The 18,198-nt window shown below is 38.6% G+C and overlaps 1 protein-coding gene across 2 annotated transcripts; it reads left to right on the forward strand.

Moving 5' to 3' along the window:
* Window positions 1-273: 273 nt before the first annotated feature.
* LOC143030549 (uncharacterized) lies at window positions 274-17,656 on the forward strand. 2 transcript variants are annotated; one of them, XM_076193696.1, is made up of 2 exons: window positions 274-621; window positions 15,982-17,656. In XM_076193696.1, exon 2 carries the CDS (start codon window positions 16,082-16,084, stop codon window positions 16,970-16,972), a length of 891 nt encoding a protein of 296 aa, XP_076049811.1. In that variant the 5' UTR covers window positions 274-621; window positions 15,982-16,081; the 3' UTR covers window positions 16,973-17,656. The 2 variants fall into 2 exon arrangements, with proteins under 2 accessions (XP_076049811.1, XP_076049810.1); XM_076193695.1 differs by having other exon boundaries at window positions 275-621; window positions 15,978-17,656.
* The last annotated feature ends 542 nt before the right edge of the window (window positions 17,657-18,198 follow it).

The following is an 18,198-nucleotide window of genomic DNA, read 5'->3' on the forward strand; positions in this document are numbered from 1 at the left end:
ACAATTTCCTACCCTAACGACTATAAAATGTTTCGTTTGTGTTTTGTTTCCTTCGTTTATACTCCGAACGCTAAGATAATTTTATCCTGTTTTTTTTTTTATACTCCGCCCGCCTCCTTCATCTTTTCTCTTGCATTCCATATTTTGTGTAGTGTCTCCTTTATAACATATATTTTTGGCTTTCCAAATAAGAATTTCCCTTCCGTCAATTCATTATTGTTACTGTCTTCTTATGTTTTACTCCATTATCCACTGGACTACGGAAATGGCCAGCTCAGTATTTATTGCTAGACTTCCTCGTTGTATTTACCTCTGTGACATATCAGAAAAATACCATCCTCCCTCACCTAGGTTGGCCAGATACAGTCCATATGTCGCATCATTACATTGCAATTATATCACTGGGCCACTCGACAGCTTTCTCAGGTACGGCAGTCACCCCTGTAATTTGACTCTAGTACGTTTTCTTTCACTATAAGTGATGAGAAGAGACGGAAATTAGGGAGACGAACAAACGGCAATATTGGCAAAGCCTTTATTTGCACTCTTTCATCTGTTTGAAGAGCTTGTTTTCGTGGCTGTGTTTTGTACAGGCTAAATAAGTGTGCCTAAGTTGAATTCGTAAGTGAAATCATATAGTGGTAAAGTAGCTTAGTGAATCACTGAATGCGTTGTGTGTTTACTTTTGGCATTTGCTACACTTCACTTACCGTTTGGTAGTGTAATTGGCATTCTGAACAGGGGTAAATGTGCGAATATTTATTAAGATGTTTACCAGTCTAGCACCTGCAATTACCTATATAGTCGGTTAGCTCATATCATTATGAGTGTTTTTAACCCCAGATATGTGTACAGCAAACTAATAGTGGTGTCAAGGGGATAGGTTAGGTCAGGTCAGGTCTCACTGCTGCAATTCTTAACTCTATATCATATCATTAAGTATTTTTAAACCCATATATAAGTATTACAAAGTAAAAGTAATGTTGGTAGTGATTTTTAGAAAATTGAGAATGGCAAATATTTTGATATAAAGATATTCGCTAGTCTCACAGCTGCAAACTGTAACTTTATCGTTGGCTAGCTCTTATCATTGTGAGTATTGTGAGCTTCATATATAACTAAGTTAATATTAACATTGGTAGTTATTAAAAAAAGACTTGCAAGCATCTTTATGTTTATCAACGTGTGTATCTTATTTGCTCACATTGTTTTTATATTCTTATTAGGGGATGGGTCTCCACTCAGTCTTCCTCAGTAGGAAAATAGAAAAATTCATAAAATTCACTCAGAATTCATCGTGCAATGATTATGATATTCTTGTGAGTAAAATTTTTCTTGATATTCACTCCACACATCCACGTCATATTGATTAGAAGTCATTGCATTATAATATGAGCAGTTATACCTTCCCTTATGGAGTCTTACATAGGTAATGGATGCCGGTCATGTGACCTATCTGTCCAGATCACTTTCAGCTTGAGTAGGTCAGGCCTCTGATTTGTGTCCTCTGTGTCCTCCCCCAATAGACCTTGACCAGGTGTGTCCACTAGTATAAGACTTTCATCAAAATTGAATCTAGTCTCCTGATTGGCCAATTTAAGGTCTTTTCTTTTTCCACATGAGGGGGATGGAGAGGGGGTGTCACCAATTAAGTGAAACGGTTTTGCCTTGGATGAACTGTGTCTTGCTGCATTGCTTCTGACCCAGAGCAGTGGGAGGAATAGAGGGATGACCCATCATCCATAATGAGCTAAGATGAGAGGGAGGAAAGGGTGGTAGATTGGAGTGAAATGGCTTAGAGTAGGTGTGAGCCTTTTGACTTAGCTACCTCCTTTATGAGGGGGAGAGGAAGAGAGCTGTGCCCGTATTGACCAGCATTTGTATCACTCAGCATCCAGTTTGATCATAGATTCTTGTATAGTTTTTGCATTCACCATTTCCTCATTCAGTTTGTTCCTGATATGTATCATTCTGTGTGGGAAGCTATTCTTTTTCAGATCTCTTCAGTAAATATCCTTCTTAATTCTTTCGTGTCATCTTGTTTTTCTTTTATCCCATTTTAGTAAATCATCTCTATCAAGGACTTCTATCCCTTTCATAATTCTGTAGATGGTTAGTAGATCTCCTCCTTTTCTTCTTTGTTCAAGAGTTGGTAATTTAAATTTGTTCATATGTCAATTTGGAGAGCGTTGGTGCCATCTTTGTTGTTGCTCTTTCAATTCTTTCTAAATTTTTTATGTCCTTTTTAGTACTGGGTGTCCATAGTGTTGGAGCATACTCCAATCTTGGTCTTATCAATGTAACTAATATTTTCTTTATCATATTTTCACCCAGGTAGTCAAAGGCCAATTTCATTGATGTTAGTAAATTAAAAGATTCTATGACTATTTTGTTGATATGTTTGTCTGGTGCCATGTTATTGCTGATAGTTACTCCTAGGTCCCTTTCTGAGTTGACTTTAACTTTCTTTGTGCCAGTTTTATATTGTCAGTATATTCTATTTTTGCTTTTTCCAAATTCCATTATACTACATTTCTTGATGATGAAATTCACTTCACACTTCTGACTTCATTCCCAGACATTATCCAGGTCTTTCTGTAGTGATTCACAGTCTTCATCTGTACTTACTCTCTTTAGTTGTTTTGTATCATCTGCAAAGAAGGTCATATAAGATTCCACACCTTCATCTATGTCATTTATATATATAGCAAACATTATCGGAACCAATACAGAACCTTGTGGAAACCCACCTATCACCTCTTCCCAGGTCGAGTTCTTGTCTCTAAGTACCACCCTAATTTTTCTCCCATTCAAGAAATCTTTCATCCATTCCAATAACTTTCCTTGTTATTGGAATGTGTGTGTGTGTGTGTGTGTGCAGATGAACCATAAAACTGGCACATGAGCCAGTAATATGCTGGTTACTAGTAAGGAAAAGTAAACAAAATACCTGAATGCATTTGTGTAATTTGTATCTTCAGGGGAGATACAGAAGTGGCACAAAGTCATTTGTATCACTTCTGTATCTCTCCTGAAGGTGTGAATTACACAAAAACACTTTTGACTTTTGTATTTCCTTGTCCTTAGTGGTATCTAGCATATATATATATATATATATATATATATATATATATGTATATATATATATATATATATATATATATATATATATATATATATATATATATATATATATATGTATATATGTTGAGACATTCTGACAGGTTGGCTAAGTGGAGTAGAGAAAACAGGAGTCTTAGTCTCAGTTTATTCCTGACTAGTTTCACAGGTTTGTTTTTTCAAAGGAATGGTGTACAAACAATCCATGGGTATTTTCTACATGCGGTGGACCTCACTACCTCTACGTGTTACCAGAATTGGTGACAAGTGTGAACATTGCATATTCATTATAACAAATAATAAGCAAATGTAATAATAATGATAATACTAGTAATAATGGTATGAGTAGAAGTAAATACAATGAAAATAAGTATAACAATAATAATAATGAAAATAATAATAATAATAATGATAATGATAATGATAATGATAATTATAAATAATGATAATAATAACAATAATAATATTAATAATAATAATAATAATAATAATAATAATAATAATGATAATAATGATAATAAAAGATAATAATATTAGATTAATAATGACAATAATAGCAATGATAATAATACTAATAAAAAAGAAGAGAATAACAATAATGGTAATATAATAATGAAAAATTATGATAATGATGAAAATATTAAGTGGTGAAGGAACAAAATAGAAATAATGGAGGATACGTGATTTGATAGAAAGTGAAATAGAATATGGTAGCATGGTGTAAGAAGAATCTCTTTTTTGTGTTTTTGTAGTTGACATTGTAAAGGGATTCAATTGTTTTTTGTTGTTTCTTGTGTAGATGGTGGATACCTTCCAGTTTGGTAGGTGTCCCATAGACACAGAGGGACACCTGCCAAACTGGGAGGGATTCACAATTCTAGCCAAAAGTCTACACAAGAAACAATGGAAAATAATTGAATCCCTTTACATTGCCAACTACAAAAACACAAACAAGAGAACTGGTGACTTGAAATGGACAAAATCTACCTTGACACCAGCTCTCCAAGAATGGCTTCCCAGACCTCCACGACTCTAAGTAGATACCTTTTTCTCACCACTTTTGCCTACCCTTTTCCAGCTTTCTTCCTTTTACTTTGATGATTCTTCTTACACTGTGCTACCATATTTTATTTCACTTGCTATCAAATCACATATCCTCCTCTATTATTTCTACTTTGTTCCTTCACCACTTAATATTTTCATCATTATTAGCATAATTTTTCATTATTATATTACCATTATTATTCTCTTATTTCTATTATTATTGTTATTATTGTCATTATCAATTTGATATTATCATTATTTATTTTTATTAATATTGTTATTATTGTTATTATTACTACTGTTACTATTATCATCATCATCATCATCATCATCATCATCATTATTACTATAATCATTATCATTATTGTTATTATTACTAATATTAGTATTATTGTTATTATTATTATTATTATTATTATTATTATTATTATTATTATTATTATTATTATTATTATTATTATCACTATCATTATTGTTATTATTACTAATTTTATTATTAATATTATCATTATCATTATTATTATTTTTATTATTATTATTATTGTTATTATTATTATTATTATTATTATTATTATTATTATTATTATTATTATTATTATTATTATTATTATTATTATTATTATTATTATTTTCATTGTTATTATTAATGTTATCATCATTTTCATTGTATTTACCACTACTCTTATCATTATTGCTAGCATTATCATTATTATTACATTTGCTTATTATTTGTTACAATGAATATGTGATGTTCACACTTGTCACCAACTCTGGTAACATGGAGAGGTAGTGATGTCCGCCCCATGTATAAAATACCCACAGCTCGTTTGTACACCATTCCTTTGAAAAAGGATACCTGCAAAACTAGTCAGGAATAAACTAAGACTTCTGTGTTTCCTACTCCACTTAGTCATATATATATATATGTGTGTGTGTATTTACCTAGTTGTATTTTGCGGGAAGAGAGCTATGCTCATAGTGACCCACAGTTGTACCTTTCCACATCCTGTTTTTTCTTAAAGTCATGTATAGTTTTAGCACTCACTGTTTCCTCTTTCATTTTGTTTCATATATCTATTAGTCTGTGGAAAGCTGTTCTTTTTCAGATCTCTTCTGTAGCTGTCTGTGTGTGTATTTACCTAGTTGTATTTTACGGGAAGGGGAGCTATGCTCGTGGTGTCCCGTCTTCATATCTCATTTTATCTAAACTGTTCTTAAATTCATGTATTGTTTTTGCACACACCACTTTCTCATCTAACTTGTTCCAAATGCCTATGTGTGCATGTGTGTGTATACATACTGTATACAGATAATAGAATGGAGGTATAATGTAAAAAGTCTTCTTACATAACAAGGAATGGACTCAGAAAGATATGTACATTCATACATATACCAAGGCTTTTTCCCCCTTACTAGGGAGGTAGCCAAAAAGGAAAAGGCATAAAATCATTCCCACCCATTCCATCCCTAAAAACACTCCACACCCCTCCACCCTCCCTCCCATCTTAGCACCTCCTAGATGATGGGTCATCCCTGCACCTTGTCCACTGCCCTCGGTCAGAAGCAGTGTTGCAAGATACAGCACATCCACAGCAAGGCCACTTCATAAATCGGCGACCCCCCCTCTCTGTCCCCATATAAAGGAGAAGACGGGGAGAAATCCCTTCGGGCTGCGTCAAAATTTTGCTCACACACATTACCTCACCCCCCATCCATTCCACCTCATGCATCACAACATCTTCCATGTACAACCATTCTCCATTCACCCCTGTCTTCTGTCTTCTCCCGTCCTTCCTCAACAGACATTCTCCTCTTCCCCAAAGCCCCCTTCACCCCATCCATCCATCTCATCCTAGGACGTCCCCTCATATTCACTCCCCCCACATCTGCCTTCCATACCTCTTTTACTAGTCTTTCTTCACTCATTCTTTCCATGTGTCCAAACCATCCTAATACTCTTTCATCAACCCTATCTCCCAACTCCCTTTCCACCCCTGTTCTCCTCCTCACCTCCTCATTCCTCACTCTATCCAGCCTAGTAACCCCCATCATACTTCTCAGACACTTCATCTCAAACACATTCAAGCTCCTTCTCTCTTCCTCTCTTATGTTCCATGTTTCTGCTCCATACAGTGCTGTTGGCACAATCACTCCTTCATACAGTCTCCTCTTAGCATCCATTCCCAAATTTCTATTCCTTATTACACTTTTTAATCCACCAAGGCATTTACTCGCTTCTCTCAATCTACATTCTACCTCCACCTTCACTCCACCTTTTCCTGCCACATTTGCACCCAAGTATCTAAAACTATCCACTTCCTCCAGTCGCTCTCCCTTAATGCTCATTTCCAGATTACTGCCAATTTCACCCCATGTACATCTCATCACCTTTCTTTTACCCACATTTATCTTCACCTTTCTTCTATCACACACTCTCCCAAACTCTGTCACCAACTTCCTCAATCCCTCCTCCGATCCTGCCACAAGCGCAGTGTCGTCAGCAAACAACAGCTGGCTCACCTCCCACTTTTCTCCATTTTCCTTAACCATCTCCAATCCCTGACCCACTACCCTTGCATCTACCTCTCGCACTACCCCATCCATGTATAAGTTGAACAGCCAGGGTGACATAACGCATCCTTGACGAAGTCCCACCTTTACCTCAAACCACTCACTCTCTCCATTTCTAATCCTGACACAAGCTCTACTACTCTCATAAAAACTCTTGACAGCTCCGAGCAGCTTTCCTCCTATCCCGTATATCCGCATAACCTCCCACAGTGCCTTTCTGTCTACCCTGTCGTAAGCCTTTTCCAGATCCATAAAAGCCCAAAAAACATCCTTCCCCTTTCCTATAGCTTTCTTACAAATCTGTCTTACCACAAAAATCTGATCTACACAACCTCTACCTGTCCTAAATCCACACTGTTCCTCACCAATTACTCCCTCTGTTCCTCTCCTAATCCTCTCAATCAAGATCCTCCCATAAGCCTTCCCAACTACACTTAACAAGCTAATCCCTCTGAAACTACTACATTCACACTTGTCCCCCTTTCCCTTGTAAAGTGGAACTATACAAGCACTCCTCCAGTCCTCCGGCACTCTACCTTCTCTCCAACAAACATTAAATAATCTCACCAACCAGTCCACCAACACTATACCTCCTTTTTTGAGACATTCTGTATGACATCCATCCAGACCAGGTGCCTTACCTGCTTTCATCATCCCAACAGCCGCCCACACTTCATCCTTTCTTATTTCTCCTCCATTTTCCTCACTCATCACTCTCCTCTTCTTAGCATTTCCCACTGCAGCTATCTTTCCCTCACTATCCTCCTTCACATTTAGCAACTCCCTAAAATATTCTGCCCATCTTCTACTTACTGCCTTTTCCTCCATTATCATCTCTCCATCTGCACCTTTTACCTTTTCTTCTCTACTTGATTCGCCTCCTCTTCCTCTCTTAATTTCTTTCCAAAACATCTTTTTATTACTTTCAAAATTTTCTGTCATACTCTTACCCCATTTTACATCTGCTCTCCTCTTTGCCTCCTTTACCTTTTTCTTTACTTCTCTTTTCTTCTCTTTGTACGTCTCATATGACTCCCTTGTCCTATTTTGTAACCAACCTGTGTAAGCTCGCTTCTTTTCTTCTACAACCTTCTTCATTTCCTCATCCCACCATTCACTACCCTTCCTTCTATTTCCTCCTGTCCTTCTTGTTCCACACACCATCTCTGCACACTTTGTGACTCCCTCCTTGAACCATCCCCATTCCTCCTCCACACCTACCTCTACTCTATCCTTCACTCCCTCCCACTCCTCCCTCAGCTTCCTCTTGTACTCCTTCTCCTTTTCATTTTCATTTAAGGAGTTCACTCTAAGCACCATCCTACCATTTGACTTTTTCCTCTTTCTCCATCTATCCTCCACTCTCAACTTACCTTCCACCAGAAAATGATCTGATATTCCCCCACCCTCTCCCCTTAGCACATGTACATCCTTAATTCTTCCTATCATAGGCCTACTTACCACTACATAGTCCATTAAAGCTCTATCTACCACCCTTCCCTCCACCACCCTCTCCCATGTGTACTTATGCTTGACTTTCTTCCGAAACACTGTATTTGCTATCATCAACTCTCTTTCTAGACACATTTCCACCATCAACTCTCCACTACGATTCTTTCCTGGAACTCCACATTTCCCAACCACTCCATCAATTGGATCCTTTCCTACCCTAGCATTAAGGTCTCCCAGTACTATTACATTTACACTTCTCCCTAAACCCTCTATGCACTCATTTAAATCTATCCAAAAGGCCTCCCTTTCTTCTACACTCTTCTCACTGCCAGGCCCATATGCACTTACAAAAACCACATCTCCTTTCCCAGTTTCACCTTCATCCACATTATCCTTGAGGAAACCTCCTTCCACTCCACTACACGTTTACCTATCTCTTCACTTACTAGTATAGCCACCCCTTCGCTCCCTCGCCCTCTCTTCACTCCTGATAACCTCCCACTTACACTCCCAAACCTACAATCACCCTTCCCTTTCAGCTTAGTTTCACTCAAAGCCAACACATCCATCTTTCTTCTCACAAAAATACTACCTATCTCTTCCCTTTTACTCTCATCTGTACCACATCCACGCACATTAAAAGACCCAAACCTTAGGGTGCTGGTCCGAGGCCTTCCAGCCCCTCTATGCCTCTGCCTTTATTTTTAGGGGATGTGCCCCGTGGGGCTACAAGGAGAAGGATGCCTGGTCCCAATCCCCGTCCCGTTTTTCTCGCCTCTTACGATCCAAGTGGGAACACTCGGTGGCAGCATTCTTTTCCCCCACCACAGGGAATTCCCCTACCACAGAAAAAGAATACTCAGAGAAATGGTACAGGACAGCAACAAGGGGTTGGAGGACAGCATAACGGAGGGACAGTCATAGTATAAAAGTGTCATCATTTCTCTATGAACAGAGTTTTCCTCTGTCATAGACAAAATGATGTTTGGTCTGGTCCGTAGGGGCGCCCCATAAAGTATCGATTGCATGCTACTTTGCCGCAATAGCAAGCAGCCAATACCCCAGACGGGGTAACTTGATTAATGCTGTTGAAGATTAACTATTTGTGCAGTACAATGAATCTGGTGATGATGTAATGTACTACACAGCAAAGCAGAGCATTGACAGCTCTTTGGAAGGCACCTATTCAGCAGGTGCTTCTTCAGGAGACCTATCTTTGCTGAGTACAGCTTATTTACATTAGTTGTTCCCTAGACTGTCAAGCCAAGCAGTCCCATCCCCCTGAGGAACACGACAGCTGGAACAGGGTTTTCCCACAAATCCTTCATAGAGCATAGTTTGTGTTGTTGGTGTTCATGATTGTGTACAGTGTAGTCTTCCATAATGTGTTGTCTAGTATGGGGGTGAAGTGTTACATCCTGGACAATTATTTGCAATACTGTCATCCAACCTCTTGTGGTAAATTAGAAGGGCTGGATGGTGTCAGTGCTGCAGTCTGGCCTGGTGGACTATGTCCTCTTGTGGGGAGAAAGGATTTTGAGGGATGGATATGGATATCAGAGGGTCTAGCAACAAATTCTGGTAACACATTGCTGCATACCAGATTTTGTTGTTGAAAATGTATCTGTATTGATTTACTATCCTTAGTATGGGTTCTTGATTGGAAATCTATGTGAGCATGGATTTTGCAATATGGGCTTGTGTTTTGGGAGTCTGTGATGTTACTGAGGGTTTTGCTAATGATGTAGAAGAGGGTTTTGTTGAAGATGCAATGGAATGCAGTGCTAAAGATGAGGTGGAGGGATTTGTTGATGATACAGTGTAACTTTACAAAATAGAGAACTTGTTCTGGACTAAACAGCAGAAGCAGGAGGCTCATAGGAGTGAAGGACTGGGATGGAATGGAAGGAGAAAGCTTGTGTCCTTGCTCCACCATCCATCTGTCTAAAATGAAGTACTTGCTTGGCACTACCAAGACTAGCCAGTTGAAATATGTCTTGTTCAAGACCGTACTCTTTGCAGTGTTGAGAATGTATTAAGTGAGCTTCTCTGCTATAGAAATAATGAAGTTCTGATTCACAGTTAAGAGTAGGGTGTGAATCAAGGACAGAGCAGTGACCACATTGGGGACCATTTGTAAAGTTTTTCTTTCTATGGAGAAATTCATAACACTGATAACTCTGTAAAAGACAGTTGATGAAAACTTCTATTGGGAGAAAAAGAGGACCAATATTGACTAACTCAGGGAGATATGAACCATAAAATATGAGCATGGTACTATTTTCTCATGTTTTGCAGTAATTGAATGTTCAGTGTGGTTTGATGGATTCGAAAATTCCATTGGAAGGGAAAGGTAGATGGAGAAGTATGATGGCCGGTGTTAAGTTCTTACCTCAGATCATCTTTACCATATTTTTTTTAAGGTTATTTGTAGGGAACACTAGTCTCTAGCTATTTAGCAGCATGGATAAAGTTACCCCTGTTTTCCTTATAGTATGTCACAAACCAGTAAGATGTAGGGGTGTGGTCTTTGGTAGCATGTTCTTCAGCATCATGGAAAAGGTTGGGACAGTAATCATTCTCACTCTCAACTACATTGCTTGATCAAATGATCTCAGCAATTAGGCTGTCATCTTCAAGGTGGGAAATGCTCCAATGGGAAACTCATATGATATCCAACTTTACATTGATTAATGTTAATAGGCAGGGACACCTTCTAAACTGGGATAATACTATCAAATAAAGGTTCCACAAAGGGCACATTAAGGGCATAAGGGGGTCTGGGAGTTTTCCATCACTACCCTAAGGTTTGGGTCTTTTAATGTGCATGGTTGTGATACAGATGAGAGTAAAAGGGAAGAGATAGGTAGCATGTTTGTGAGAAGAAAGATGAATGTGTTGGCATTGAATGAAACTAAGTTGAAAGGGAGGGGAGAGTTTGAGCTAGGGAGTGTAGTTGGGAGAATCTCAGGAGTGAAGAGAGTATGAGAAAGAGAAGGGATGGCTACACTAGTAAGCAAAGAGATAGTTAAGTGTGTGGTGGTGTGAGTGAAAGGATTTGATTTTTTTTTTTTTTTTTTTTTTTTTTTTTTTTTTTTTTTTTTTTTTTTTCAAGTTCAATGTGGATGAAGGTGGAACTGGGAAGAGAGATGTGGATTTTTGTAAGTACATATGGGCCTGGTAGTGAGAAGAGTGTAGAGGAAAGGGAGGCTTTTTGGATGAATTTAAACTAGTGCTTACAGGGTTTAGGGAGAAATGTCAATGTAGTGGTATTGTCAGACCTTAATGCTAGGGTAGGAAATTAACTAAAAGACGGAGCAATTGGAAAGTGTGGAGTTCCAGGAAAAAATTTGTAGTGGAGAGTTGATGGTGGAGATGTATCTAGAGAGTTGATGATAGCAAATACAATGTTTAGGAAGAAAGTGAAGCACAAGTACACATGGGAGAGGGTGGTGGATGGAAGGGTGTTACATGGAGCATTAATGGACCGTACTGTTTAGTGGTAACTAGAAGAATAGTAGGAAGAGTGAAGGATGTACATGTTCTAAGGGAGAGAGTGGGGAATATCAGATCATTTTTTGGTGGAGGGTAAGTTGAGAAGTAAAGCATAAAGGACGGAAGAGGAGAGCAGCTGTGAAATGAGGTAAGTATATGACAGAAAGTTTTGAAAGTAATAAAAAGATGTTTTGGAAAGAAATTGAAAAAAGAGAAGGCAAATCAAGTAGAGAAGAAAAGTTAAAAGGTGCAGATGGAGAGATGATAAGTGAAGAGATGGTAGTAAGTGGAAGATGGGCTAAGTATTTTAGGGAGTTGCTAAATGTGAAGGAGGATAGGGAGGGAAAGGTAGTTGCAGTGGTAAGCACTAAGAAATTGACAGTGACAAGTGAGGAAAATAGTGGAGAAATAAGGAAAGATGAAGTGAAGGCAGTTGTTAAGATAAAGAGAGCATGTAAGGTATCAGGGTTGGATGGGTGTCATGAAGAATGTCTAAAAAAAGAGGTAGTGATGGTGAATTAGTTGGTGAGGTTATTTAATGTTTGTTTAAGAGAGGGTAGAGTGCCAGAGGACTGGAGGAGTGCCTGTACAATTCCACTTTACAAGGGAAAAGGGTGTAGTATTTTAGAGGGATCAGTTAAGTGTAGTTAAGAAGGCTTATGGGAGGATGTAAGAGGCGGCTGGTACATTGAGGTAGACAGACAGTAAGGTAGATAGAGGGGTAGGCGGCGAGAATTTAGTTTTTATGAACTTATTTTCAAAACATCAAGCTGCGAAGGAGCTGCATAAACTTGCTCCTTGTCTATAGCTTCTAAGCAACCACTAGGGACCAGATTTTAATGCTGCTGTGACAATATGTAAACTAAGCCATTCCTGCATTGATATCGAGATTGCTTGTGTAAGCAGTATTGCTTAAGACTTTGTAACAGTCTGATTGGAGAAGGGTGGAGGAGAAAAATTAATTGGTACATGGGAGTAAAGTCATGCTCTCGGGGAAGGCACTTGTTTGTAACAGTAAAGATCATTGGAAGAATAAAGTCGTGACGTCGGTTCAGAGATGGCTCAGTGAGTGGATTGAGGATCCCAGTAGGGAGTCCCTTGCTGTAAACTGACAAGCCAAGTATAACATTATTTGGAACATAAGAAGAAAATTTTACCTTGGTTTGATTCACCCTATCAAGAAAAATTACTTTATACAGAAAGATATTGTGAAAGACATTCTTACTTAAGAAAAGTGATTTAAAGAAATTTAAAAGTAATGAAGAAATGCAAAACCATAGCAGGGAACAGTAGTCAGAGTAGTAAACAGTAACAACAACAACAGAGGTAACAGGGGAAGCTGGGAGTGAAAGAGGGTCTTGATTGAGAGGATTAGGAGAGGAACAGAGGGAGAAATTGGTGATGAACAGTGTGGGTTTAGGGCAGGTAGGAGTTGTGTGGATCAGATTTTTGTGGTAAGACAGATATGTGAAAAGTTTTTAAGACAAGGTAAGGATAGTTTTTTTGGGGCTTTATGGATTTAGAAAAGGTTTATTACAGGGTGGACCGGGAAGCACTGCAGGAGGTGTTGTAGATATATGGGAGGAAAGCTTTTCAGAGCAGTCAAGAGTTTTTACAAGAGTAGTAGAGCTACCTTGCTGTGGATGTGCTGTGTCTTGCAACACTGCTTCTGACCCAGGGCAGTGGACAGGATGCAAGGATAACCCGTCATCCAGGAGATGCCAAGATGAGAGAGAGGGAGGAGGGTTGAGGGGAGTGGAATATGTAGGGGATGGAATAGGTGGGAGTGGTTCTATGCCTTTTTCTTTTTGGCTACCCCCAATGTAAGGGGAAAGCCTTTGGTATATGTATATAGAAGAGCTTGTGTTAAAATCAGAAATGGAGAGAGTGAGTAGTTTGAGGTAAAGGTGGGACTTCACTCGGGATATGTTATGTCGCCTTGGCTGTTCAATTTAAACATGAATGGGCTGGTATAAGAGGTAAATGCAAGGGTAATGGTTCAGGGATTGGAGATGGTTTAAAGAAAATGGAGAAAAGTGGAAGATAAGCCAGTTGTTGTTTGCTGACACCACTGCACTTTTGGCAGGATCAGAGGATGGATTGAGGAAGTTAGTGACCGAGTTTGGGAAGGATTGCAAAAGAAGTAAGTTGAAGATATATGTGGGTAAATGTAAGGTGATGAGATGTATAGGGGGAGAAAGTGGCAGCAGATTGGAAGTGAATACAAAGAGAGAGAAACTGGAGGAAGTGAGTAGTTTTTAGATACTTGGGTGCGAATGTGGCAGGAAAGGGAGGAGTGGAGGTGGAGGTAGAATGTAGATTGAGAGAAGCAATTAAATGCCTTGGAGGATTAAAAAGTGTAATGAGAAAAAGATATTTGGGAATGCATGCTATGAGGAGATTGTATAGAGGAGTGATTGTGCCAACAGCACTGTATGGGGCAGAAAAATGGAGCATAAGAGAGAAGTAGTTTGAATGTGTTTGAGATGAGGTGCTTGAGAAGTATGATAGGGTTAACAAGGCTAGAGTGAGAAACAAGGAGGTGAGGAGGAGAATGGGTGTGGAGAGGGAGTTGGGAGATAGGATTGATGAAAAAGTATTGGGATGGATTGGACACATGGAAAGAATGAGTGAAGAAAGATTAGTAAAAGAGGTGTGGAAGGCAGAAGTAAAAGGAGTGAACATGAAGGGGTAACCAAGGATGAGATGGATGGGGTAAAAGGGGCATTGGGTTTCACCCGTGTCTGTCACCTCCACAATTACGGGTTTACTTCTGTTTACTGTTTCCTTGTATGATTTTGTATTTCCCCTTCCACTCTCAACTTTCTTTTCATCACTGTCTTAAGTATGTCTTTCCCCATATCTTTCTGTAGGAAGTCATATTTCTTAATGGGGTGAATTAAATGGAGGTAAAAAAATTCTCTTCTTCCCAAATAATATTACACTTGACTTGTCAATTTACACCAAGGGACCCCCTACTGTGATCCTCAATATATTTCCTACACCACCTTTGCATTGACGTCACGACTTTCTTAGTCCAATGATCTTGACTGTTACAACTAATTGCCTTCCCCCTAAGGGTGTGATTTTACTCCCATGAACCAATCAATTTTTCTCCTCCATCCTTTCTCCAATCAGAAAGACTGTTACAAATGTCTTAATCAATACTGCTTACTCAATCACAATATCGATGCATGAATGGCTTAGCTTACATGTTGTTACATGAGCATTTAATGAAACAGCCTTGCTGTTGATGTGCTGTGTTTTGCAACACTATTTCTGACTTAGGGCAGTGGGCAAGATACAGAGATGACCTGTCATCCAGGAGGAGCCAAGATAAGAGGGAAGGAGGGTGGTGGATGGGAGTGGAGTATGTGGGGATGGAATGGGTGGAAGTGGAATTTATGCCTTGTTTTTTGACTACTTTCCTTGTAAAGGGGAAAAAGCATGTGGTATAAATATGAATGTATCATCACACAAGTGTTACACCTGGTAAGGGAGTCGCAGGCTTTCTGGAAGATGAACGAGTTTGTGTATATAATGCCTATGTTCAATTGACCTCTAGGTTAAATATGTTAAAGCACTAATTCTCATATTATACAGTGTGTTCTTGCTATTTCCACATTTACTGGGATTGCACCTTTCATAGCAGTTCCTTCCTGATTACAGCATGATTGTTGAGATTGTTTTAGTAGGTATGCCCAATATTTTTTTTCCTATTAGACAAACAGGTATTTTACTTAATGTGACAAGAAATAATATAAAAATTTCCTCTACAATTTCATTTATTACGTTATTCAGAAATAATAACACAGGTACACCACTTACCAGTGTATCTGAAAGGATGTGACTTGCATCACTTATTTGGGTCAAATGAGATGAACTTCCTAGAGTTTGTCATTAGATTCTGGTCATATGTGCCCAAACATGGAATGTTGTGTAATTATGTTAAAATATAACTGCAGCGGCCATCTGGCATGTTCCCCACTTCCAAATCTCATGACAAGATGAAAAAGCCAGAGCAGAATTTCAGTCACTCCGGTTGTGGTGAGGCGAGTATACATGTCTATTGGATAATTTTCAGCATATTTCTACTGTAAAAGTAGAATACAATATATAATAGCACCATAGCTGTTATTATTTCTCTTTTATGTTACATTATGGTGAGTACAAAGGGTCTGTTTAGGTATAAAGGGACTTGAATATTAATGGTTTGTGTACATGATAGTCACAATCCTATTAGTGTATTACACAGTATCAAAGGGATGTCAGTCTTATGATTACATATTTTCCAGGAAGAGGGTAACTATCACCATTCCTTTGGAAGAGCTATCCATAGAAGCCACATGTGTCACATGATGAAGAGGATCTGGTGTGACATTTATGGCACAGCTATATCATGATTCATCTAAGACATCACATGACGACCCACAGAGGAGAGAAGCCTTTCCAGTGTGACTCGCGTGATTCTGCTTTTTCACTAAAGTATAATCTTAAAAAGAATATGAGAACCCACACAGGAGAGAAGCCTTTCCAGTGTGAACTGTGCAATTATGCTTTATCACAAAAGGGTTCTCTCACAAAGCATATGAGAACCCACACAGGAGAGAAGCCTTTCCAATGTGACCTGTGTGATTCTGCTTTCTCACAAAAGGGTAGTCTCACAAAGCATATGAGGACCCACACAGGAGAGAAGCCTTTCCAGTGTGACCTGTGTGATTCTGCTTTTTCACAAAAGAGTTCTCTCACAAGTCATATGAGGACCCACACAGGAGAGAAGCCTTACCAGTGTGACCTGTGTGATTCTGCTTTCTCAGAAAAGGGTAATCTCACAGAGCATATGAGGACCCACACAGGAGAGAAGCCTTTCCAGTGTGTTCTGTGTGATTCTGCTTTTTCGCAAAAGAGTTCTCTCACAAGTCATATGAGGACCCACACAGGAGAGAAGCCTTTCCGGTGTGACCTGTGTGATTCTGCTTTTTCACAAAAGAGTTCTCTCACAAAGCATATGAGAACCCACACAGGAGAGAAGCCTTTCCAATGTGACCTGTGTGATTCTGCTTTTTCACAAAAGAGTGGTCTCACAAAGCATATGAGGACCCACACAGGAGAGAAGCCTTTCCATTGTGACCTGTGCAATGCAGCTTTCTTAGAAAAGGGTCATCTCACAAACCATATGAGGACCCACACAGGAGAAAAGCCTTTCCATTGTGACCTGTGCATTGCAACTTTCTCAAGAAAGGATTCTCTCACAAAGCATATGGGGAGCCACACAGGAGAGGTTTTCTAGTGTGACCTGTGCAACTCTGCTTTTTCATAAAAGGGATATCCCACACAGCATATGAAGACTCCCACAGGAGAGAAGCCTCTCCAGTGTGATCCCTTTGACTCTGGTTTTTCGCATAAGACTTCTCTCACAAAGCATATGAGGATGGACATTGGATAGAAGCCATTCCTGTATGACCTGTATGATGAAAAGGTCCTGTGTGGCATTCCTTTTGTTTTAGCTGTAAAGTCATTCAAGAGTGAAAAAAAAATCATTCATATAGTTCAATATGTAAGGAATTTATCCTCTATGTACAAAAAAAAATATTAATTGTTCTAGTAAAGACCCATGAAGTATGAGTATTTACCTGAATTAGTTTGCAGTCCATCCATATGAATGACTAGTCATTGATAATGGTATTCACCTCATCTATTTAAAGGTCAACTGAGGTTTTGGATTTTTATTTTTTGTTATATCTTGTTTGAAAATAACTTAGAAGTATATGAAAAAATTCAGTGTTGAAGATTAAACCTGGACCTTTTTTTCTGGATGATGTCAGACTTCTCTTGATTTTCATACTTGGAACAGACTGGTTCAGGAACTTTCATAGCAGATGAAGTTTGGCATTTCTAGCAAGTTTGTATAATGGATATTCAGAACGCAACCTCAGTAATTCACCAAGTAAAATTTGTACATATTCTGTAAATAAAAAATGGAGATTTATGTTTTGTACATTTTATTTAGTTTTGTCATATCAGAATAATACCAAATTTTTAGGTGAGTATTTTGAATTTATCACATCGCTCCAGTAGGAAGTCCTATGCAGCTTCACAGTTTGGATGTGATATGTAGCACAATAATGCTTCATGCACTCACCATATGTTAGATCAACCTTCTTCTTTGCCACTTCAACCCCTGTTTTGACTTTGGGATAAGATGTACACTGACCCTTGTGGAACACCACTTATCATTTCTTCCCATTTCGAGTATTTGTCTCTAATTACTACCCGCATTTTTTTCACAGTCAGGAAATCTTCCATGCACCTATTGATTCTAATATTCTTACTAATTTCTTTTGTGGTATTTTGTCAAATGCCTTTTGTAGGTCTAGATAGGTACGGTCTGTCCATCCATCCCTCTCGTCTATTATGTCTATTAGTTTCGAGTAGAAGCAGATTAGGTTTGTTGTACATGGTCTTCCTTGTCTAAATCCAAATTGACTTTTCTTACATATACCAAGGCTTTTTCCC

This window comes from Oratosquilla oratoria, chromosome 12 (genome assembly GCF_046742065.1).
Source record: "Oratosquilla oratoria isolate Oo_2021 chromosome 12, ASM4674206v1, whole genome shotgun sequence".
In the NCBI taxonomy this organism is placed as follows: domain Eukaryota; kingdom Metazoa; phylum Arthropoda; class Malacostraca; order Stomatopoda; family Squillidae; genus Oratosquilla; species Oratosquilla oratoria.

What these genes read in the sequence shown, in the direction of transcription:
- LOC143030549 (XM_076193696.1), top strand. Translation starts at nt 16,082, where the DNA reads ATGATTCATCTAAGACATCACATGACGACCCACAGAGGAGAGAAGCCT.